The sequence below is a fragment of the Anolis sagrei genome, chromosome 4, assembly GCF_037176765.1.
Source record: "Anolis sagrei isolate rAnoSag1 chromosome 4, rAnoSag1.mat, whole genome shotgun sequence".
In the NCBI taxonomy this organism is placed as follows: Eukaryota; Metazoa; Chordata; class Lepidosauria; order Squamata; family Dactyloidae; genus Anolis; species Anolis sagrei.
The window spans coordinates 161,752,597-161,777,618 of NC_090024.1; the positions used below are offsets into that span (position 1 = coordinate 161,752,597).

At 38.0% G+C, this 25,022-nt stretch overlaps 1 protein-coding gene across 2 annotated transcripts in view; it reads left to right on the forward strand.

Moving 5' to 3' along the window:
* Positions 1–68: 68 nt before the first annotated feature.
* The window catches only part of LRRIQ3 (leucine rich repeats and IQ motif containing 3), a 57,647-nt gene continuing 32,693 nt past the window's right edge, over positions 69–25,022 (forward strand). The window contains exons 1-5 of one of the 2 annotated variants that reach the window (XM_067467821.1): positions 69–232; positions 6,331–6,473; positions 8,249–8,545; positions 11,196–11,519; positions 13,199–13,332. In XM_067467821.1, coding sequence (XP_067323922.1) covers positions 8,282–8,545; positions 11,196–11,519; positions 13,199–13,332 — 722 coding nt within the window. In that variant the 5' untranslated portion in view covers positions 69–232; positions 6,331–6,473; positions 8,249–8,281. The remainder of the gene's footprint in view (positions 233–6,330; positions 6,474–8,248; positions 8,546–11,195; positions 11,520–13,198; positions 13,333–25,022) is intronic. The other variant, XM_067467822.1, reaches the window with a different exon arrangement.

A 25,022-nucleotide genomic window follows, 5' to 3' on the forward strand; every position in this document is an offset into this window, starting at 1 on the left:
TTCCGGGTGGACTCGAGTGGGCCGGGCCTAGTAGGCCGCAAGGAGGAAGCAAGCCCGTTGCCGAGGTAACCGGAGCCCGTTGCCAGGGTAACCGGGAGCCGCGCGGGGCCGAAGTTTGCTTACGCCTCTACTGTCACTGCAAGGCATTTTTTTTAAGGGGAAGACTAATAGACAGATAGAGAAAGAACCCCATAGCACGTTGAACTTGGGTCAATACATAGAGCAGAGAAAGGTGAGCAGACTTTTCTGAATATTGGTATGGAATAGACCCCTCTCTCGCTCTCTCTCTCTTTAATTTGAAGGGAACCATAAACATCTTATTTGTGAGAGGTGTCCAAAGAAGACTTCTTTTCAGTGTTGTCACTATGGTTGGTGTCTCCCCCTCTTCAACCACACCATACAGTATGAGGTTTTTGTTTTTTTAACTTTTGCATAGTTTATATTTATTTTTATATATTTATCGTGTCAAAAACAAATTGAGAATACAGTTATAGTGTATTAAAAACCCCACAAACAAAGTTAAAAGCTTGGCATTCTACTAAATGTCCTTTGAGCAGAAGCTGGCCACTTCGAGTACTGTGAGAAGGTCCTCCATTGTGCATGTGGCAGGGCTTAGGCTGCATTGTAGCAGGTGGTCTGTGCTTTTGCCGCACGCGCATGTCATGGACTCCACTTTGTGGCCCCATTTCTTAAGGTTGGCTCTGCATCTTGTGGTGCCAGAGCACAGTCCGTTCAGTGCCTTCCTTCCATGTCGCCGGGTCTTCTGTGTGCCCAAGAGGGAGTTTCTCATCCATTTTCAGCTACTGATTGAGGTTTGTGGGATTTAACCTGCCACTTTTGGACTCTTGCTTGCTGAGGGGTTCCTACCAGTATCTCTGTAGATCTTAGGAAGCTGTTTCTTGATTTAATGTGTTGGCTTGCTGGTTGATATTTGAACAGAGGATGGCTCAGAGATGTCAGTGCCTTGGTCCTTTCATTGCTGGCTGCTACTTCCCAGCGGATGTCAGGTGGTGCAATACTGGTTAAACCAGGCATGGGTAAACTTTCTAACTTGGGGCCACAGGCGGGCCGGAGTGGGGTGGGGGGGAGGCAGGAGGGAGGTGGTTCTCCCCAAGCCCCCTCCATGCCCTTTCCTCCCCTTTCACTTCTCTTTCGGAGGCAGAAAGTGAAGGAAAGATGAGAAACGTTTGGCTCTCAAAGGGGTTGGCCTTGGTCAGATGAGATGGTGGACAGGGGAGAAAAAGTGTATCCATTAGACCCCATATTGCCTACTCCTGATATATAATCCTAGCACCCAAGTGACCCCAAGATCCATCCAGTCCAACCCCCTGCCATACAAGAAGGCACAATCAAAGCACTCCCAATAGACAGCCTCTGTGGAAAAGCCTCCAGAAAAGGAGATTCCACCTCACTCGGAGGCAGCTATGCCACTTTCCAACAGCTCTTACTCTCAGGAAGTTCTTCCTAATCTTTTCAGTCAAATCTCACTCCCTGCCATTTGAAACCATTACTCCCTTGTTCCCCGGTCTCTAGAGCAGCAGAAAAATCAGTTTTCCCCTCCTCCTCAATGGGACACACTTTGAAATCTTGAAAAATGATTCTCATGTTCCCTCTCTACCTTTTCTTCTCCCAGCTAAACATCCCCTAGGAGGAAAGAAAAAGAGAAGGAAGGAGGGGTAGAAGGGAGGGAGGGAAGTAAGGAAGGAATGACTCAAATGCCACTTGGAAATAAACTTAGAAGCAGATAGATGTACCCTCAGCCGCTGAGAAAGTTCCACATTGATTATGCTGGCACTGAAAAGGAGAAACAAGCAAATCACCTTCTCTCCTTCAGGTCAGAAACCAATGAACGGCAGCAATGTTGGGTGAAAAGCACATTTCCCAAGCTTCCCAATATGAAGTTAGAGTGAGATCATAGATAAGCAACAGACACATTATGTACACTATGTAACAGGATCTTTGTTCCTGGGTTATAAATGTCATTTCCTCATTGATTCTATCGTAAAAACATGGAAAAGGTGTATTAAATTGCAAAAACTTTGTTTTCTGCAGAACATCCTGCAGTACATTTTTGCTATACTTTTTATCAATGAATATCTCATCAAGTCGCAACCAATTCAACATAGTTTGTGGCACCCCCCCAAAATGAAGTTTCTGGAGTATAGCAACTACTTTCAAAGTACAATGAAATAGGAATAACATTTTCAATCCAGGAACAATTTTATCAAATTTTGTTACATAGTGTTATAAGTATAGTTGAACTGTTATTCCCTTTGTCTTCCAAAACTGACTCTGTTGGCTAAGGCACATAACAGCTGAATTCCAAAAAGTATGGCTCTCATATCCACAGTTTCCCTTATTCATGCAACAAAATATTCCTCCTTGGAAGTGTTTGTGGGCATCTCAAATAAAACCCTATGATATACTTCTGGTCCATATATAGCCAAACCAATAAGGTTAACTATTCTCCATAGCTTCAGGTGTCCCTAGAGGGCCTTGGAATGTCCCCTGCAGATATGAGGGTTGTACGATAATGATTTTTGTACTTTGTTACTTGCCCACCATAGTTTCCACATTTCATTGAATGTAATGACAGAATCAGCAACTATGAAAAAAAAATGGAAGCAAAGCCCCAAACACCCCCAAAGCCACTAGATCCTGACTGATCCTGACTTCAAAGTTAAGCAGGACCAATTCTGGTTATTATTAATATTTCATGTCAGGAGCGACTTGAGAAACTGTAGGTTGCTTCTGGTGTGAGAGAATTGGCCGTCTGCAAGGACATTGCCCAGGGGATGCCCTGAAGTTTTTTTTGTTTTTTTTTTTACATCCTTGTGGGAGGCTTCTCTCATGTCCCCGCATGAGGAGCTGGAGCTGATAGAGGGAGCTCATCCGCCTCTCCCCGGATTCGAACCTGCGACCTGTCGGTCTTCAGTCCTACCGGAGCTGGAGCTGACAGAGGGAGTTCATCTGAGCCGGATTCGGTCATCAGTCCTACTGGCACAAGAGTTTAACCCATTGTGTCACTCTGGTTAATCCTTGGATTAAAGATCACCAATAAATACCAAGTCCTATAGACTATATTTCAGAGGAAAGGACTGTAAAAACATCTCTTGCGTGCTCTTTAATAAAATATTATTAAATTTATTGGGTTGCTATATGTTGATCCCCACTATTCTACAAATGAGAAAAAGCAAGTGAACAGGCAAAACTTGATAGCTGTTCCCTCAATGAAAAACAGCTACCTCTCTTTTTGTACCATTCTTCCCTCTGGTTAGCCTCTCTGGTCTCATTCGTGTTAGGATCATTGTACTTTGCCCCATGTGGAGAGCGGGCAAATTTCCTAATGGAGAAGACAGGTGAGCTATTAGAGACAGTGGCATGCAATCCTTGTATACATGTTGCTTAATCTTGCATTACATAAGTGTAGTGTCTCCCCTTCTACAATACAAACAGTTGTGTATGAGTCTTAAAATAGAGTGGGCATCAAGTAGCCCTCCAGATGGTGCTGGACTGCAACTCCTTGCATTATTCATTGTTGGCTAGTCTGGTGAGAATAGATGAGACTTGGATATCAACATTTGAAGGACTGCACTTTACTTTTGTCTGGTCTGCAAAGACCTGCACTTATATATGAGCAGATCTCTGCATATCTGTTGATTCACTGTGTAATTCTCTCCCTCCAATCCCATTTTAACTTCCCCCAGCCAGTAATATGGTTTAGTCTCAAGGTTACCCACTGAGCTTAATGGCTTCCTCACAAATCCCATGGGAAAGTATTATTATACACAGAGTCTAAGGTGAAATATGTAGGAAAATAATTTCCTGTTTTTTAATGCTATTTGCAAGTATATATAAACTGCTTATCTCTGAAGATTTCATAGTGATGTACAATAGTAATAAAATATACAATATAAAACTATACATGAGAAATGAGATACAGTGTTTACATTACACTGACATTATTCATAAAATAGATGGAAATAGAGTGAGCTTTTATCAGGAAGGCTTGCAAAAATAGGTGAGTTTTCAACAAAAGCTTAAAACTAAAAATAGTTGGATCTGTATAGTATCAGACGGGAAATATTTCAGGTAGTTGATGGATGGTAACTACATGGTTTCAAATGACTGCACAGTGAACTTTGCAGCAACTATTTACTTCAAATCCACAAAGTATATGGTATCTATTGTATAGTAACGTGGGCTTGCAATTTAATGATCATGAAAGTATATTTGTTTAGAACATCCTTTCCTTTACAGTTTTATTGAAATATTACCTTGTTGTCTGTCTAGTAAATATTTTCTTGGCAATATGTTGCTTATTTTCGCCACAAGATTCAATATGTAAAAGCAAACAAGTGTGCAGTCTTAGTATGTAAAGAACATCTTGATATATAAAGGTATATGTGGATACCTCTTTTCTATATACCATTGCCTCTTTTATTTTATGGCAATTGACAAGTAGTTCTACTTCCTTCCTTTTTTAATTTTAAGAGTCAGATCAAATGTAGCCTTTGGGGGGATTATAAGAGTACAAAGTGCAAATGAAAGAAAATGAAGCACTGGTGCCCTTTGATATGGTCTCACTATACACACAAATCCTTCAATAAAGGAAGCCTTAAAATAAAGCAGAAGACTTCATAAAGAAGCACATGAAAAGTCATGAGACCCCAATCTTGGTCATAACAAAAAGACTTTTTTATCTACCTCTTAAAATAAGTGTTGAAATTGTAGATGCTGATGGTCTACATACTTCAAAAATAGAAGTAATATATGTCTGAAATTTCGTCACTAATCCAGTAAATATTAATTTGACATCTCTTTAAACCATGACGAAGAAGGAGGACATGAGGTGGGTCTCACAAAATTAATTTAAAATATAGCCTCATTTAATTTATTTCTTGCACTGTTAAGGCTAGAGAAGTCAAATTACTTTTCTAGCAGATCTCCAGTGACCTAAGTGAGATTTTTGGCTGGTATAAAGTTTGGTTGGATTATAGTTTAAGGCTGAAATCTTATGCATACTTACCTGGAAGTAAGTCCTAATAAACTGAATGTGTCATCCTACTGAGTGAATATATATATATATATATATATATATGAGATTGCATTGTCAGATGCTCATTTCTATTGCTTAGTAAGGAACTGCCAAGGCATATTTATTAGGGCTGGGCGGTTTCGTTTCGTTAATTCGTAATTCGTTAAAAATTCGTTATTTTTTTGTTAACGAAGCGATAACGAACCATTCTGGAGCAGCTTAAAAACGAAATGAATTTTTCAATTCGTTTCATGAATGCTTCGTATTTCGTTATGTATTCGTTTCGTTATTGGTTTGAGGTCGTTTCGTTATTATTTCCGCATGTCTGGGGCAAGTTTTATAGTTGTTTTTTGTTTAATTAGTGAAAAAAAATTATAATATCACACCAACAGTCAACAACAGAGGGAGAGGGAAGCTTCAGAAGTTCCCCCTGTCCCATTTGGAGGTTTTTTAGCGTATTGCGCGGTCGCGTCCGCCATTAACGAATCGATTCGTTATTGTTTCGTTATTGTTTCGTTATTGTTTTGTAATTTTTTTACCATTTACGAAATTTCGTAAATATCGAACTTTTTTTTTAAAAAAACCCCGGAATTCTTTTAAATATTGAAACGCAAAAAACCCCAAAAACGAATCGATTTTAGAAACAAATTTTTCCGTTGTTACCCAGGCTTAATATTTATGCATTGAATCTTCAGTTGGAGGTCTCAAGGCTGGAGGATGGGAAAGGTATTCCCTACTTTGTTATCTGTGGGGATAGATAAGGTCTAGTTTCTCCAGTCCCTCTTTGCACCTCTGTGGGTTCAATATAGCTGGACATTGCTCTCATTCTCCTCTGCTTAGCAGTGAATATCAATTAGACTCCTTCACAATAATATTTTTTCTGGGGAATTGAGTTTGGAAGGTACAAAATACCTCAGAACCCCCAGCCCTTTTTTTCTATCTTGATTTTCATATTAGCTCTGTGAGGATTTGGACTCTGGCTTGAAACATATCCAGCTTTTTCTCTCTTGAAATTGTTATTCTAGAAATCAACCATAAAATTATATCCAATTTTGGTAAAATAAATACTTTTTAAAAAACAGCATTTTACCTACAATTCCTAAATTCAATATTTAAAATGTTTACTACAATTTTGTCTTGCTTCAGTACTTTGTACTTTAAGAATTCTAGTTATTGTAAGGGCCATAAGAGGATAGGGAAAGCCTTGCTGGATCAGACAAAGGCCTGTCTAGTTTAACCGTCTACATTAATGTTGTTTTAACTTCATGGCTTTTATCTGCTTCCATTTACAGCATGCTCTGACCCACCACTGATGGATATGGGACAGGAAGTGTTCAGTCAATTTGCCATTTATCAGCAACACTCCACTGTTGGCTCCAAGCATATCCAAGCAGGGGAGTAGAGAATCAGCAAATATAATTCCAAAGTGCTGCAGGTAAAGGCATCCTATAAGGAGAACCAGCCCTTCCCAATCACTATTTTGTGTGGATGCAAAGAGGACTTCCATTGTGCCCCATAGTCTGTGGCAAATTTGGGAGAAACAGAATTCTATTATATCTTCTAAATTGGGTTTGAACTCCCAGAAATATGGCCCATAGCTCTATATAGCTTCTTTCAACTCTTGACAAATATGTAGGACATAGGGATGATGGTATTCAACTGAAATTTGATTGCGGTAAAACAGGGGTACAGTGGGTAGAGAAATCAGCTTATCTTGATATAAGTATATAAGCTTTATGTAAGGGCTTGCACTCTCCTGCCCTGAATGATGAAATTTGCAACCTGGATGGGTCTTGTACACTTGATTAGTTGTGCAGGCATGGTGTGTGTGTGTGTGCTAGTTCAATTTAGCTGGTAAAAGCAGCAATCCTGCTTAACAAAACAAATGTACCTTCTGTACAGAGTGCATGGGTTACATTGGGACTTCAGTATTGTAATTTTTTATGTGTAAGGCTGTTTTTGAAGATGATGTAGTAACTCCAACTATTGGAGAATGTGGCTATGTGGCTTCTCTTATGTACAAGGAGGTTCAAAATATATTAGTTTTTCTAGTTATTGCTAGATTTATTTGCCTGAGAGATGATGCTGATTTTGAATGTTAATGTTTAAATGATTTGGGTCCAGATTACTCAGAGGCTTGTCTCTTTCCATTCTTGGCATCAGTGGCATTATTTGTTGCCATGTTTTTAATATCATTGGTGCTTTGGTGGTCCATAGGCAGGGGTGTCAAACTCATTTTCATGGAGGACCACATCAGCCTTATGATTGGTTTCAAAGGGTTGTTTGTAATTGTAAAACTATATAGATGTAATTATATTGCCCTGGCATTGAAAGCCTTATGGACCGCACCATTTTAATAATCATAATTGTAAACTTTATTTGTAGACAGCCCTATCTCCCCAAAGGCAGTAAGGCCATTTTTAACACATATGACAAATGTTCAATGCCAGCAAAGAAACATATGACAGAATTCATAAAAAAATGACACATCACAGAAAATGGAATAGCCATTACTATAAACTTAATCCCAAATAAAAATTAGCCAAAAATAAAACTAGACAATCCTAACAGACATTTTATGTTTTCTGTTCAACATGTGTGTCCTGCTGGTAGGAACTCACAAATAAAGGGTTGCTTTTTAGCCAAATTCATATGAGCTTTAAAACTCCAATTTTAATTGATTTAAAATCATATTTTGTTTGTAAAATTGCTGTTTTGCTATTAATTTATTGCTTTGGCTCTAAAGATTGCTATTTCATTTTGTTGTATTTTTATATATTTTATTTGTTTGTTTCCTTGTATGAATCTGGCCCAGAAACAAAGCACATAAATATTTGAGTGAATGATTGACTTAAGTAAATTATAATTTGATTGAATGAATAAAACATAGTTTAATATATTGTGTATATGTATTTCATTCTGTAAGTAGGTATATTACATTTATTTGCATTATCTTCTCATTTTGGCATAGTTGTTCTTTAAAAAAAGAATATACTAAAATCTTCAGATTGGCAATAGCTTTAAAATGCTCACATATTTTCTATACTATGTTAGATTCCCTCCCCCTTGTCTTCCCTGTTGTGGCTAGTTTTTCTATAGAGCAGGACGTATTATAACAAGCTGTTAGATATTTATTTAAGCTATTTGAAGTTTTTCTTATAAAAAGTAAAATAAATGTAACGTGCTGTGTAATCCTTTTTACCCTTTTAGATCTCTCATGGATAAACTGTAAAAGAGATAACAATGAAGGGGAGATTTACAGGCTACCTTGTGTCTGCTTCTGAAAATCTACTCCTTGAATATGGACAAACTGCTGATCAAAATAATCCAAAGAAACTACAAGATCTTGTTATGGTTAGGCAGCATGCTCAGTATATATGTGATCTGTGTGACATGCAATATTGTGTTTCGCTTAAAATATGTGATTTGTCTGGTAATTTCCTTACAAACATTGACGCGCTTGCATGTTGTCATCGTTTAATTAAACTGGATCTCCATAGTAATCAGGTGAGCAACAGTATTCTAAAAAGACAAATATGAAATAAATGTATCTGTTTTTTGCCAATAGATCATTGTTTCAAGTCTCATACAATGCTGCCAAGTTTCTCCATAGTTTAGTGTGTCTATTACTGCTAATGGTGTATGTATGTTATATATAGAAGCCAGTAAGGTAGCACTTAATGTCTGCTATCACAGAAACACAGCTTTTTCACTACTGTAAATTTTTTTATTTCTAGATTTACATAAGCATATCTAAATATAATGGGGGCCGCCTAAAAAAAAATGTTTTTTCTTTCTGTATTCGCTCATAAATGTTGATATTAATCCTGAACACTGGATTTTTCCTGGCATCTGAAAATCTCTTTGAGCATAATGCAACATCATGCTGGTGTGCATTATGGAATTTCTCACTATCATCCACTGTAGGAGCTGTTCAACTCTTAGCTCTGACTTCTGCTTGTTTTTTTTTTTTTGGGGGGGGGGGGTCTGCAATAGAAAAGAAAGATACCTTTTGCCCATTCACAATATTCTTCTGTTGTGTTAAATGACATCCAGCATTAGTGTCATCTCCTTGATCATTTTCCTGCTATTTTCCATTGCATTTTTGCACTATTTTTCTATAAGCTAGGATTTTATTTTATTTTATTTTTGAACATCCGATTAGTACTCCTATACTTGCTAGTTGTTGTATTGATCTTTGTCTCTAGTGAAGCAAATGGAGGATCACAATCATGCAACAGAATGCATATGGAATTTGGGACCAGAGTGTTGTTTTGATATGTGTTTTACATCAAAAAAATGCAGCAGATGTTTTCTATGATCATTTCTTTTTGATGTTTTCTGCTCAGATAAGACTGTTTAACTTGTGAAAAACAAGTTTCCATAAAAATAAATTTCATACTGTTCAAAGGGTCTGTATGTCTCTGGGTGGGGGTGTATGTGTGTGTGTGTGTGTGTGTTCACGTCCTTGAAATTAATGTATGTTTAAGCAATGTCACTGAGAAGAAAGTTCACTATAAAAATATTTTATATTCTTATCAGAAAAGAACTAACATGTAAACTAGATGATGGGGGTAGAGAGAAGCAAAGAGAGAAAACTGAGGGGTTTGGAGAGGCTATGAAGAAGTAAATTTATTTATATACATTTTTCAAGTGTCAATACCAACATACAAACTGAACTTCTAAATAGTATTCAAGAAATGTGATACAAATATTGAAAGATCAAGCAAATTGAATACATACAAAGAAATACTATAGCAGGAAAATATGCATTAATGTAAAGGCCAAAACTGTTCCCATAACATTTTAGTCATTCTTGTAAGCCGCTCCGAGCCCCAGGGGAGTGGCGGCATATAAGTTTAAATAATAAATAAATAAAATAAATAAACAAATTGTAAGAGAAATACAAAATTTGACTTTTAGTTTAGTAGACAATAGAAGCAAAATTCTTCTAAAAGACTATATAGAAATCATGCACCAGAATATGGTAAAATTTAAATCAACCTAAAATGTAGTCAGTATCTCTGCATGCATGGTTTCCTGGGCATATTGCCATCCTGTCCATTTTTTATGCATGAAAATACAATCAATGTACTCATGACAAGTAACCACCCAGTCATTGTTTTAGAACCTGCAGAGAAGGAGACTCAATCACACTCCTGGTCAGCTTCTTTCTCTGCTGAACAACTCTTATGGTCAGAAGGTTCTTCTTTATTCATTTATTTCAAGCATTTATACCCCGTCCTTCTCACCTCCGAAGAGGACTCAGGTCGACTTACAATATTCACCCATCAGGTGCCAACACAGTACATTAAAAAATCACAGATACAATTAGACAAGTTAAAACAATTATAAAACATTCAATTTAAAAAGAGTTTGCCAGTTCAAAACATATTCCAAGGCCGTCTATTGTGGTCACTAAAACATTCTCTTTCCAGTTATTCCATCTATTGTTCAAAGGCTTGACCCCATAGCCAGGTTTTAAGTTTTTTACTAAAGCTGAGGAGGAAGGGGTCAGATCTAATGTCATTTGGGAGGGAGTTCCACAGCTGAGGAGCCACCACAGAGAAGGCCCTATCTCTCGCTCCCACCAGATGCGCCTGCAAAGGTGGTGGGACCAAGAGCAGAGCCTCCCAGATGATCTTAATGTCCTTGATGGTTCGTAGAGGGAGGTATGTTCCTAGGTCTTAACTTAGTACAGTGGTTCTCAGCCTATAGGTCCCCAGGTGTTTTGGTCTACAACTTCCAGAAATCCCAGCCAGTTTATCAGCTGTTAGGATTTCTTGGAGTTGAAGGCCAAAACATCTGGGGACTCACAGGTTGAAATCTACCAATTTAGTGTGGGGGGAAATTTTTTTTGTTTTTTGTTTTGGTTTGTTTTTTTTGCTCTACTATGGTATGCCTATTTAAAACAAAATAGGGAAATCTCTTTGTCTACATGGTCCCATTATATAATTTGGTTATCTGGTTATATATTGGACTAATCTGATGAATGCTCAGATGTGTCCATTCTGAAGGTTATTGAGGAAAGTATATTATATAGTATTTGGTTACTTGTATGAAATTTAATCAGTACATTTACTAACCAATATCCATCTTTTCTCCCCCCCCCCCCCCCCCCCCGAAAAAAACCTGTTTCATTTCAATACTAAACCAGCTAGAAGAACTTCCAGGTCCAATGTTTTGGGAAAAAATGGCAGACTTAAGACTACTCTACCTTCATGATAATGGAATTTCAGCATTGGAGAATGTACACTCATTATCTTTCTCTCCTAATCTGACTGCGCTTACCTTGTTCAATACTCCACTGTGTCTGAAAATTGCCTATAGGCACATTGTGGTTAACAGCATTTTTTCACTCAAGGCACTGGACTGTTATGTCATTTCTGATGAAGAAATAATGGAGGATTGGAGGCTTCCAGCAATATATAAGCCATTTTCTCCTAGCTTTTTTGTTGATTTTTCCCCTGTTTCTGGAAAGGTAAGCAAACTCAATAGCCTCATTTTTGGGGGGTAGCCTTGTTAAGTTTTCAAGTATGTTGCAATAATCCGTATTCATTAGCTGATGTTTAGCCACTACATTTTGCATTCAAAGTTCTAGAAATACATAGATTCTCTCTTGAGAAAGACCTGTGCAGATACTCTGTGAAATGTTGCTGTCTTCCGTGGATAATTTGTTTTCTCAAAAGAAAAGTATAACAGATCTATCTCTTTGAAGAATATTTATGAAATACGTTTTTAGTTACAGTTAGGGCCCTTGTGTAGCAGCTCCAGGGCTAGTCTGTTTGACTAAATGAAGTCAAACGATTACGGAAGAATGTGAGTCCTCTTTCTAGCATGTAAGGCAGGAATGCGCAACATGCAGTTCTCCATATGGACTGTACTAACCAACTCCAATCAATCATACCTTGGGGTGAAAAGGAGTTGGAGTTGGTGGTGACATATGTAAGTCCACATTTTTCCCAGTCATGCCAGATAGTATGATTTCAAAATAGTGTTTAACAAATTCAGTTATGTTGCCTTTTCCTGTAATTAGACTTTGGTGAGTTGAGAAGGGCATGAGGAAGCATGTAAAACAGATGTATCAAGTTGGTCACTGAGTGTAAATAAAGAGCTTCGGCCTAAGATATGAAATCGTGGACTGAAAAACATGGCAGAGATTGATTTTTAACTGTCTCAGACTCGTCCTTAAGAGCATGCTCTCAAGTTCTGTTTCTTTCCATGTTCCACTGCTCTACAAAAGAGACAGTGCCTAGAAATCCTTTGGCTGCCTTCTAGCACTCTGTGAGCTCTGTCTTGCTCTTTGTTGCAAGCACTGATTGCAGTGGATATACACAGGGTGATTCTTATGGTATGAGGAAACCTACAGGATTCAGATGAGGAAATCAAGACTGCAGTTCGATAGCACTGGCAGTGCCTGGATTTGGCACCTTAGCAATATCCACTAGTGAGATTTCTGACTTAGCTACTCCTTCTGCCTCTTTGTCAACATCTAGATTGTGGTTGGATTCATGACAATTGTACTTATGAACAAGGACAAAGCTCATGCAAATGGGTGCTGGGGCTATACTACAGTTCTCCTCAAACTTCAGCATTGAGTAATTATAACAGTTGAGCAAGATGTGAGAAAAAAATGGAACCTTGCAGGACCTCAAGGCAAGACCAGAGTCAATAATGTGTCAAAACTCACTGGATTCAACCTGCCAAACTGATAATGGACACATGTAGTTGAAAATAACATCTTTGGTGAATTCTCAATCATTGTAATATTAGTTTTCATTTTTAATATCTCCCATCCCAATCCCACTTCTCTAGTAGCTAGTGAAGGCACAGATATTTATAGTGTGAAGGTATAAAAACGGATATATGTCACAGAAGGTAGTTGGAAGACTTTGCACTTTTAGTATTTGCTTCCTTACTAAATGGAAAAACTGGAAACTATGATGGAGTTTATGATCTTTTGTGTGTTCAGTTAAGAAAATTCAAAGGCAATCTCTTACCAAAATATGCCGAGATCACAAAAAAAAAAAAAAAAAAAAAAAAAGGCCTGGCCAAGATGACACATTAAAAGTTATTTCTCCAAAATGCTGTTCTACAAAAGTTGATTTTAAAGACAGTGTGTTTTAATTTACATTGATATAACATTCTCATTTTTAATAGGAAATTACATATCAGGAAGAAATGAAAATGATAAGAGAGATAATTTCCAAGATCAATTTTGTTCTAGCTCATCATTCACCAGTCCTGATTATTCAGAAATGGATAAGAGGATATTTAATTAGAAAAAGATTGTGGTGAGTATATTTTTTTGCTTAATTTTAATCAGGAGATTTTTTTTTAATGGAGAACAGATTTTCTAATTTAAGTTGGCTTCTCAAAGTTTTTACCAAACACATAAACAAGTCCGTAATGCATTAAAATATGTGCCAAACCTTCTTAAAATGTATACTGAAACAATTAGAAACTATTGAATATGGAGATCAGCTTATTTTACTGAAATATTTCAAAAATGAAGGATATAGTTTCTGATTCTTCAATCTATTGAGCACTTTCTTGTATTTTTCAGCATTGTGGAAATTTGTATGGCTAACAAATAGCTCATTATTAATATATGGCTGCATACATAGTGATTTGAATTGTTCTACAGTATACAAATTATCCATGTGATCACACCATCAAAACCACTTAGATTATAAACATTTCCAGCAGAGATTTTTTACTTAAAGATGCTGCTGTCATTATTCTGATGGAAAGTCAATACATATAAAATGTACAAGAAATATACCATAGTCGATAAGGCAAACCATTCTGAGCCTTTATTGAATTAACACCTTGGTATCAAGTTTCAAGAATGAATCCTTCAGAACATAACCTGATCTTGGCTTTGTAAACTGGAAACCCTGTTCTATAGAGTTATCTGCTGTAGATATTTATATACGAGGTACATAATGACAGAAAAAGAGTCCACTTCCTTATAGAGCTGCTACTTACTGATGGATTAGTTTCATATTATGTTGGCTAGTGTCCTGCTAATCCGGCCCATCACAGATTTTGTTCCCACCTAAAATATCAAAATTAAAAAATAAAGGTATTTTGAGTATGTTTTATTTACATGTCCTTAGGTTGTCTACACTGAGTTGAAATTATAGTTTTGCAAACATGCTCTACAAGTACTGTGGATGCTATCTGCTATGTATATAGTATTGTAATAAATAGGCTAATGTCCTCTATGTGAACACTTTTATTGGAAAAAAATGAAACACAGAAGGATTTGTTCTTGAGCAGAGTGCCTTGAAAACACACAAACCTGCCAAAATGTTAAACACAAAGACTAAATTATAAACACCTCTGTTTTACAGTAATTAATATTAGTTTGTCTGGTTCTAAAGCTGTAGAAGTAGCTCTTGGCAGATAGTGTTATGAATGTTAAATATTTTATTATCTATTACCACAATGTGGAAAAGATACCTGGCACGCTACATTTTCTGAAAATTGGGTCTTGGTTGCCAACATCAGAGTTGGTCTAGAACAGCAACTAAAAACTGAGTAAAAAAAATAGAAACTTAATTGTTCAGATGTTGCTTCTACCACCATTCAGCTAAGTAGTTTATCTAAAGGCATTCAAACACTCTGTCTCAGTCTTAGCCTGCACCCAAAATATGTGTCAGCTGCAGTGATATAATACATGTAAATCACTTGGAATACTGAAATGTTCCAGTCAGATAGTGACCACATTCCAACTTCCTCATAATACCAATTTTGGTCTAAGAATGTGTATGACACATAGCATGATTATCCTGAGTTCATAATGTTCTCGGGAGGGTTTGCTTCTAGGCTCCTTGTGGATAACAAAATCCATGGATTCCTGAGTTCCATTGTTTACAGTGGTATAGTAAAATGGTATCCCTTGCACACATAGATCAAGTGACTGCTGGAGAGAGCCTGAGGATTTGTGAAATGACAGCAGGGCATGCCTACACATCAGCATAGTTCTTGACTTGCCACAAAATTAAGATTTGCTTTTTGGAATCTTTCCTTCCGCTGAACATTTTCAAGCTGTGCCGACTGTACCGTGTTTCTCTAAAGTTTGCAATTACATATTTTTACATCTTCAAAAATATTTTATTATGTTTTTAGGGGTAGACTCAAGATGTAACAGTAATGTTTTAATGCTGTGAGATATAATAACATAGTATTCGTTTCAACCATTTGAGTGATGGAACTGCAGAGCAGGCTTTTCAGTGTGTAGTGTGGAAAAGTATTGCTTACATTGGTGGCTTCCATGTCATTGGTGCAACAAATTTGCTCTGCTGTTTGGGGGGTGGGTGGGATTGAACTTAGTATTTTGAATAGCTCTGTTAAAGTTTGGAGGAAAAACCCCAAGTGGATTTGTTTCCTTTCTGAAATGGAAACTACCAACTGCCAGTCGTGGAAGGGAGAAGAAGGAAGCCAAGTTGAATGAAGAAATATCCATAAATGTGATGCTGGAGTTTGAATAAGGAATTTTTCAACACAGTTTTTCTAGAAATCTGAGTACACAGATTTATTAACTTTTGACTTATCTTTTTCTTTAAACTATCTGGCTAGAGACATACTATAGGCAACCTCTTCGTGTATTTTGACTGCATAACAGAAATTTATTCTTCAGCCTTTCTGATGAGCTGGGTTTTAAGCATATTGTAACATCTGGAGGTTTTGTGTGTGTGGACATGCTATAGTAGTAAGCTGTCTTGGTTCTTTATTCTTTTGGGGACAAAGACATAATTGTAGATTTGTCCAGTATTTTGTAACAAAATGTAACATTATTATCATGGTATCATGGAAGTGAATTGGATTTCATTTATGGAGTTGCACTATAGAGTAGACATGTATAGAGTTGCCCTAGAAAAGTGTTTTCTGACGGTTGCTATAACAATATACTTTAAACAACTGGAAAAGCAGTTGTTGCCAATTGTTTTGGAGAGAAAACGACAATTTTAGTATATGAAAACCTTTGAAGATGTGAGACTCATCATAGTTTATTTTATCTAATTATCACAGACTTGTGGTGGTCCCCATTTATATAACCTTCAATTAATGAAAATATGCTGTCATTCAGATGCATAAATGTGATATTAGACATGATGAAACATATATAGGACACTACTATGTGTTTTTAATCTGTTTTTCAAAACATCAAAGGTAAGTAAATATAGAATTAATAAACACTGACATACCATAACTAAAACACAGATTAGAATATGCATTAAAACAATTGATCATATAGACAAATTTGTCAGAGTTGATGTGTTCTGTAGTATTTCAGAATCCAGTCACACCAGTCACAAGTCTATCCTTTCATGTAGTCTACAAAAGGAATTTTAAGGAACATATTAAATATCTTAACATGCCAATCTGGAACACACTGATGCAAATTCTGTTGACTCTATATAAAAAGTGAAAAGTATGAAAATACACTTTTCAGAGAAAAGATAGGGAAGTGCAAGGGATGCTTGCTTCTGCTGCTGCTGTTGTTGTTGTTTTGTTGAGGATGAATTTAACCAAAATGCCATCCAGGTGGTTTTAGCAGCAGGAAAGGCCTTTAAAAACAGATGTTCACTCCTGAATCACTTTAAAGGTTTCTCTTGGGTCTAAAATCACCCATAAGAGACCAAAGCTGTGTAAAATTGCTTCTACCCATAAGGATAAAAATAATTTTAAATCTTGGTGGAACCATTTACCTTGCTCATCACTGATTGCATAAGGTTTTCCAGGAAGTCAGCAAAATGGCTAGGTAGAAAATATTGGAACCAAGCATTTTGAAGCTCTCCAAGAATTAATGAACAATTTTGGTGTAATTCTATGCTTGTGTATTTCCAAGAAAGTCCTTGACAAGGTTTTTGAATAACAAGCAAGCATTCTTTTGTAGTTTGCTTATTTATTTAAGAAATTTATACTCCACCTTTCTCCAATTAAGAGCCAAAGGTGGCTTTCAACAGAGAAAAACATGCATAATGGAAGTTAAAACATTTTAAATCAAATATTAGTAGTTGCTGTCACACGTCCTAAAACATACATTAAACTATCATAAAATATTCAAACTTTAAAACCATTCCTAAATGCATCATACAATGTCAGTTCTGACATTGTCCCGATGAAATGTTCATCTTTATTGAGCAACTGATTCTGAAGACCATCAAGCACACCGGCCTTTCTCTTTTCAAATGACAAGCAAGGAAATGCCAAAATGAAATACTTGAAACAGTCTCTTTCAGTTGGCAAAACTTTAACAAATTGCTTTATTAGACCCAATTTTATGGGAATATAATGTTCTTTCTGTTAACAAGGATCCTGTCCACATCCTCCGGCTGCACAAATTGAAAGAGATGCATCAACACTGGACAAGCAGGAGCCACAGTTACATCAATTGGAACTATGTCAACACACCTAACATCAAGCAATTGATGGCACAGCAAACATATGTAATATATAATAATTTCACATAATAATAATTATGTTGAGTAAAAGTATTTATTCATTCTTACGTTCCATAAGACAGGGGTTATTCAAAATCCTTAATAAGGATTCTAAAAGAAACTTGCATAAGATTCATAAAACTTTATCCTGGTATAAAGTAAGCTCAGCTCATGAAATATTCATCATGTCAAAAGTATCTACAACTAAGTCAGGCTCCGACTGTGGAGAATTCTGAAGATTCCCAGGGGATAGGCAGAGGAGGCAGGAGAAGATTGCTGACAAATACAGAAGGATCAGAAAGAGGAGCTACTGGACACCTTTCTTTCTCTTTCTTGTTCAGTATTGCTTAACCTTGCTGCCCTATCCTAGGGTAGAGAGAGAATCCTTTCTGGAGGAATTGCCACTTGCCAAACTTCTCAACTGTATTGGAGCTGTGGAAAGATCTTTGGGAAGTGGGGGAGGGGAATATTTCTTCTTCTCTAAGGGTGCATCCAGACAGCTCGCAGAAAATGGAAGCTCCTATACTTTTTACCTGGGGCGACCAAACGACACTTCAGGTAAAAGCAAATTAATTCAGCACAAAACAGGAAAACCTGAATTAATTAGTGCTGAATTAATTAGGTACTGGATTAGACCCGGGTCTTCCTGAGAGTGTGGCTGCTGTCTTGATTGCCTCCTCAGAAATCTTGTCAGTCCAGAAAACCCAGAGGGAGCCATTATCCATGCTCCAGGGGGGGGGGGGGCAGGAGGAAAAGAGCTCCTGTCCCCCTTCTCCTGGCACATCATTTCAATGTGCCAGGAGAGGGCTGGCAGCAGGCTAATGGTGGCCAGGTCAGTAATTTTTTAGTTTAAAGGGTTTTATTGGGTTTTTTTTTTGTTGCTGCCGGAATATCTGGCAGGGGATCTGGACACCCTCCTCTCCCCAGGAAAGCACAGTGTTTTTATTGGTGTAGGATAGAAGTCCAACCAGACTTTTTCTCTGTGTAGAAAAGTCCGCCCTCTCTCTCTCTCTTTTTTTAAAGCTCCCTTTGGTGGAATGGTAGCTGGGGGGGGGGGGGGTGATCTGTGAATTGGGAAGAGATGGGTTTTTGGATCCTATATGTAACAAATAGGTATGGAACCTTAGCAGCAGCAAGGATATCACTTTAGGTGCATTTATATATACTGAGGTGGTTGAAGCTGTGCCAGGTGGCCTCCAGATAGATTTTGTTGGGTCTTCAGGAGTTTCTTTAATCACACTTTAGTTGGATCTGTAGTGTACCTATCAGGATAGAAATACATGTTTAAAGACGGAGACGTTATCTCTCAGTATGACTTGGTAAATATGCCGCAGGTTGAGTATACCTTACCCAAAATGCTTGAAACCAAAAGTGTTCTGTGTTTCAGATTTTTAAATACTTGCATATACATAATGAGATGACTTGGAGTTGTGACCTAAATCTAAATCTGAAATTCATTTGTTTCCTATACACTTCAATTGATTATACAAGTTATTTTAGTAGTTTGATCACATTAGTGCATGCAGTACTTTTTCCATGCAAAGTTTTTTACCAAGATACCTCATGTGCCTTGTCATTTAATGGATATAGTTTTCATATTGCATAAATGTGATGAGAGAAGAATAGCCAGTTGCTTTGGCTTTGTGCAGATATGGGGATATCCATTACTTAATTTATTACTTAGTCATTTGCAATTAACAAGATGAAATTCTGGCTGTTCCCATGTTATTTTCCAAGAACCCAGAGAATAAGTGATGCTGAGAAAGAGAGTGACTGGCCAAGTATCGCCCTGTGAGGTACATGCCTCTGAGGGTCCCCTAGATCCCAGTACAATCTTCTAACCATTCCACTGCATTCCACTGCCCCCAGTAGCACAGTGGGTTAAACCCTTGTGCCGGCAGGACTCAAGATTGACAGGTCGCAAGTTCGAATATGGGGAGAGCACAGATGAGCTTCCTCTGTCAGCTCCAGCTCCCCATGCGGGGACATGAGAGAAGCCTCCCAAAAGGATGGTAAAAAATCAAAACATCTGGGTGTCCCCTGTGCAATGTCCTTGCCGATGGCCAATTCTCTCACACCAGAAGTGACTTGCAGTTTCCCAAGTCGTTCCTGACACACACACACACAAACTGCATACAAACAAGTACAACTGTATAGCATCACTACTAACAATATTAATAAAGATAATATGCTACCAAAAATAGAGCAGTCAAACAAAAATGGCATACAACTCAGGGGAACAACATTCATAATAAAGCCTTGTGAATGTCATTGTGGAAAGGTGAAGAGAATGACTTACTGAGTTGTTGTTACAGATGTTAAAAGTTTGCTTTGGTCTTTTTGGTGTGAAATCTGAAAGAAAGTATATTCTCTGAGGTACTCTGCATTCATGTTGTGAGTGAACTGTACCCCACACCAGATGATGTTAAATTCATGCTTAGCATCGTAATTTCTAAGATGAAAAGCATCGACTTGTGCCTTTGTATTATTTGTACACAGATGGTGCTCTGTGAAGCATTCAGCAAGCAAGAAAACCACATCTGTCAAAACACTCACCATCAATCCCAGCATCTTGTGCTGAGTGGTAATAGAAAGGTTGTCAGTTTCGATCAATGAACTGCATACCACATTGGTTTGACTGGTCATTTGTATAGGACTGGGGCAGCCCAAGTGATATGAGAACTGCCTTATGTATGCACCTTTTCCATGCAGTCTAAATGCAGCTTCTTGGCAGGTCAAGATAGGTGTATGATTAAAGTCTGTTGTAGGACTGTACTGTAGTGCAGGACTGGGGAAGTTGTGTGCCTTCAGGTAATGCAGTTACCATCAGCCAGGGCCAGTTTGGATAGTAGTAAAGAATGATGGGAGTACTGTAGTAATTTATCAACATTAGGGGGGGGGGGGGTCGTCAGATTGCCTACTCCTGCTGTAGGGACAGCACTGAGGATCCTCCCCTACTTCATTCACATACAAGTCCCCAATGGTGCAATGGATTAAACCCTTTTGCTGGCAGGACTGCTGACCAAAAGATCAGTGGTTCGAACCCGGGGAGCAGGGTGAGATCCCACCTGGTAGCTCCAACTTCTCATGCAGGAACATGAGAGAAGCCTCCCACAGGATGGTAAAACATCCAAACATCTCCTGGGCAACATCCTTGCAGACAGCCTATTCTCTCACACCGTAAGCAATTTACAGTTTTTTCTTTGTGGATTTTGTGAATGCATACATGTGGAATATCTGCGCCTGCGCAGGCTCCAATGGAATTTCTCAACTCACTCCTGACATGAAAAAAATCTACATACTGAAACAGATGACCTCAGGAAGAGGTGGAGGAAAAAGTAATGGCAGCTTGAGGCATCCATAGGAGAAAGTGAAAAAAAGTAACGGCAGATGTAAAAGAGCCTGAGAAGGAAAAGAGACAAAAACAGCCAAATGGCAAATATTGGGAGTAAGTATCAGACACAAAACAAAATGTAATAGAATGGTATTGCTGATTAATCTAGCATCTCCCTATGATAATAGGATTTTGTTCATTTTTCTGATGTTTCATCTTATGAGATTTTCATTGCATACCAAAAAGCTATGTAGTTCTGTTACCTCCCTATCTAAATATCTTGTTGCTTAAAATATAACTAAATGTTGACAGTCATTTTTGTTTTGATACGGACAACTGTTTGGTAAGAAAAGTGAAAATATTTGAACAATAATCTTGTCAAGCTATTATTCCGATGAAGAATGACAGACCCTGCACCATTTTGGCAGAAGGTCAAGTTTTCTTTGGGGAAGTGGCAATTTTCCCCTTTTCAGCTAATAAAAAACCTGTGGAAGGCATCGTCTTTGAATCAAATGCATCTTGGAGAGAGAGTGCACAGAATATGAAATACAAAATGCAAGTCTTTACATGTTGGCACCATGCTGTGCATCTGCAGACAACCTGCGTGCTGCTGAAAAGTTTAATCGGAATATAAACTCCTTTCTATTCCTGTGATATTGCGGGGAAATCACCATGATTTTGTGAGCAGATACATCAGTGCAAGTATTGTAAGATCCAAGTGACATATTCTTTCAAAAATGTATCGTATTGGGATACTTATAAACAATGCTATTTTATCAAATAAGCTCTCTGGAATTAACAATAGATTATTTTTGTCTGTTGGTGTCTAGCCATGAAGAGCTGTCAAAAGAATACTTAGCTGTTAGATCACCATGAGTCTTTCAGGGAACATATTTCTCTAAGATATTAAAAAATGCTGTTAACCCCCCCCCCCCTCCCAAGCCTAATCAAATCAATCAACCAAAAAATGGAGAAAAACAATTGAAAATTGGTATCTAACACCATTCAAGCATAATTTCAGTACCTCAGATCTGCATTGAGCTAAGTACTGAGTTGAGAGATATAACAAATGTAATATTAATATTTATCGTTTTGAGTATTCAAGCTACATCTCATTTATTCTTTGTTAGCAGCAGGGAAAAGTTCATCAGCATTTTTTATCTACATGTTATCTTCATGTTGCAAATACTACATGTATGAGTCTGGGAGTATGGATCAAAAGCACCACTTCTTTATTAGTCCCATACAGGTCTTTGTAAAATTATTTCTGATTAAGTGATTTGGCACTTATTGCCATCTTAGCTGCAATCCTTTGCACACATACTTACAAATAAATCCTGTTGAGTTTAATAAAAACTCTCTGGAGTCTGCAAGGGAGTAATCCACAAAAAAATAAAAATAAATAAACTGGGTTATATCAACCAGCATCTGAGGCAGAATTATTCCTTTTTTAAAAACATAATTATGGTTTTCCAAAATAAAATAAGTAAAATTCACAGCCGGTTCACAGGTAGAAAAGGTGATGTTAAATGTCCTAGAGATCTTAAAACCCGTGTTTCTTTTACATTAGCTTCCTGTGCCATATAGTAACCTATTTTGACAGACAAGAGATTCATATTGCATAAATGTGGGGGGGGGGGGAACAGTTTGGGGTATATCATGCTGGCTCATAGTCTGAGGAGAAGTGCCTCATCCTACCATTTCAAGGTTAAGTGCCCCTGTCGAAACCCAGACGCCTTAAAGAGCCAGACTCAGGAGTATGTCCAAAAGAATAGTTTATTGATACAAAGCAAAAGAGACTCAGAGACACTTGCTTCAGTGCCTCTGGTCAAAAACTCAAAAGTAGCAGTAAATTTAGCTTGAAAAGCAAACTAAAGCAATAATCCGTATTATCCAGGAAAAAGATCCAGATTAAACTCAAGTACTTGCAAAATCCCGCAAAATCACACAGCAAACAAAGGATGATCAAACAAAGAGCTGTGAAGAAAGAGCCGTGGTAAAATGCAGTCCAAAGTCGAAGAAAGCCGAGTCCAAAGTTGCGAGGTTCCAAAGTCCAGGAGGCAGCGTCGTTGTCAAAAGCAGTCAAGGAAAGGGGGAATCCGCACTCATGAGAATCCAAGCTGAGTTGTAATACGAAGGTAAACAGCAACCTGCAGATCCAGGACCCAAGCCCAACACGAAAGCGGCAGCGACAAGACCCAAGGCACGAAACCAACACTTTGCCTACTGCAAAGTTCTATCACTTCAGTGCCTACTTTTATCTTACAACTCATCATCCAACGATGAGCTGCCCTCCACCCCGTCATCATCACAGCTGCCTTAGCTTCTTCACCTGAACGCCGACACCCATCTCTCCAACTCCTCCACCTCTTGTCAAGACTTAGTTCTCTCCAAGAATCCCCAGTATCTCCCAATTGCCAATCCCCACCACCAGAAAATCCCGCAAACGTGTCACTAGACGTTGGTTGAGTACACACATCCCGAACCTCTTGCACCTTAGTCCAATCCAGTGATTCATCCTCATCCCCATCACTCCCAGGCACATCATTCCCAGAGAAACTCATGAAATCCTCCTCTTCTGTGGGAGCACGAATCTTCTTTCTCTGTCACTTCTCATCTGATTCCTGCTCCCAAGTAACCCTCTTAGTTCCCCTATTCCCATTGACCGTATCTCCTTCTGCCTCCTCACTCATTTCACTCTCAGAAAACCCTTTAAGGAATTTTCATCCGTGAGTGACATAAGTATCTCCTGGATCCTCTTCCTCTGTTGCTCCTCATCTAACTCCTGAGCACTCCTCTTCCCTTTTCTAGCACCCTTACTACCAGTTGCAGCATTGCTAACAGACTCTACTACAACAGCCCCATTTACCACAAATTACATGGGGGATCATGTTTGTTTGTTTATTTATTTATTTATTTATGACATTTGTATCCCACCCTTCTCACCCTGAAGGGGACTCGGCATCTTACATATATAAACAACTTCTTCTTCATCTTCGTCTTCTTTCTCTTTGGTGGCAAGGTTGTGTGACACTAGTACACTGGTTTAAATTATCACGTTAACATACAAGGTGAAGATGAAGCATCCTGGAGTTTGAAAGACATTGGTTTATCACTTTAACAGTGGAATTGCGCAAACAACTAATCCTCCACCACTCAAATTTAGTCTAGCAAAATAAAGTAAATATGGTGGAAGATGGTAAAATGCATATGAAATATAATTTCCAACTTTTTCATGTGCACTCATGTGATAAAGGCACAGCCAGGAAGAAGGAAAGAAATTAAGTTGCTTTAGTTCATGGCATCAGCTCCTGCAAAGGAAGAGCTTCTGTTACTCAGTAATGCGGTTGGTGCATCAGAAAAAGAGGAAAGAAGGGCAAAGCAAATAATAAACAACATACCTGTGATATTATTTGTGTGCAAGATAGTCTATTTCTGTGAAAGTACTTATGTGATAATAATGGTTTTCAGGCTCTCAGTCTAGAAGAAACCCATGCCAATTTGTATCTTGCATAAAATAGTAATTTACAGCATAATTTTAGCTCTGTAGCAATTTATCAGTATAAAAACGGTGCTGTTATGGGGTACACCTTTATGTTTCTAAGGTTAAGTAGTCGTCCTACTGTTTCTACCCTTGGAGAAGGAGCAGTCATATCTTTTTTGTGGAGTCCCCTAAGTGCTCTAAAAATCTGTTCTGGGGAGGAAGAAAGACCTGATTATGCTGGCAGGAGCTACAAAACTGAGCAGAGGTTTACAATTGGTTTGTGGTCTTAACAGTTCAATCTCTGGTGGCGGGTTATCGGATGATACTGGGACTCTGATGCAGGAAAAGAATAATTCTACTTTATACCATTGGGACTTAACATTCTATTCAAGTTAAGTGCATTTAGGATTGCTTCAAAATACTATTTTCTATTATATTCCCTAATACTTTAACATTCATTAATTTGCTAATGCAAACATATTTTACTTACAGCTGGGCTGAGGCCACAATAGGGCGCTGGAGAGAGAAGGATACTCCCTCTTTGGAAGTGGAGGGTGGGTTGAAGGAGGAAAACCATTTCTCCCTGTTTTCTTGTTATTGCTCCTATCTAGGTCCCTGTTGTGGAAACAACCCTTATTTATGAAATAGGAAGTGTGGAGGGGGAATAACCAGTTTATTTATCATGTCAGAAGTCAGATGATAATACAATTA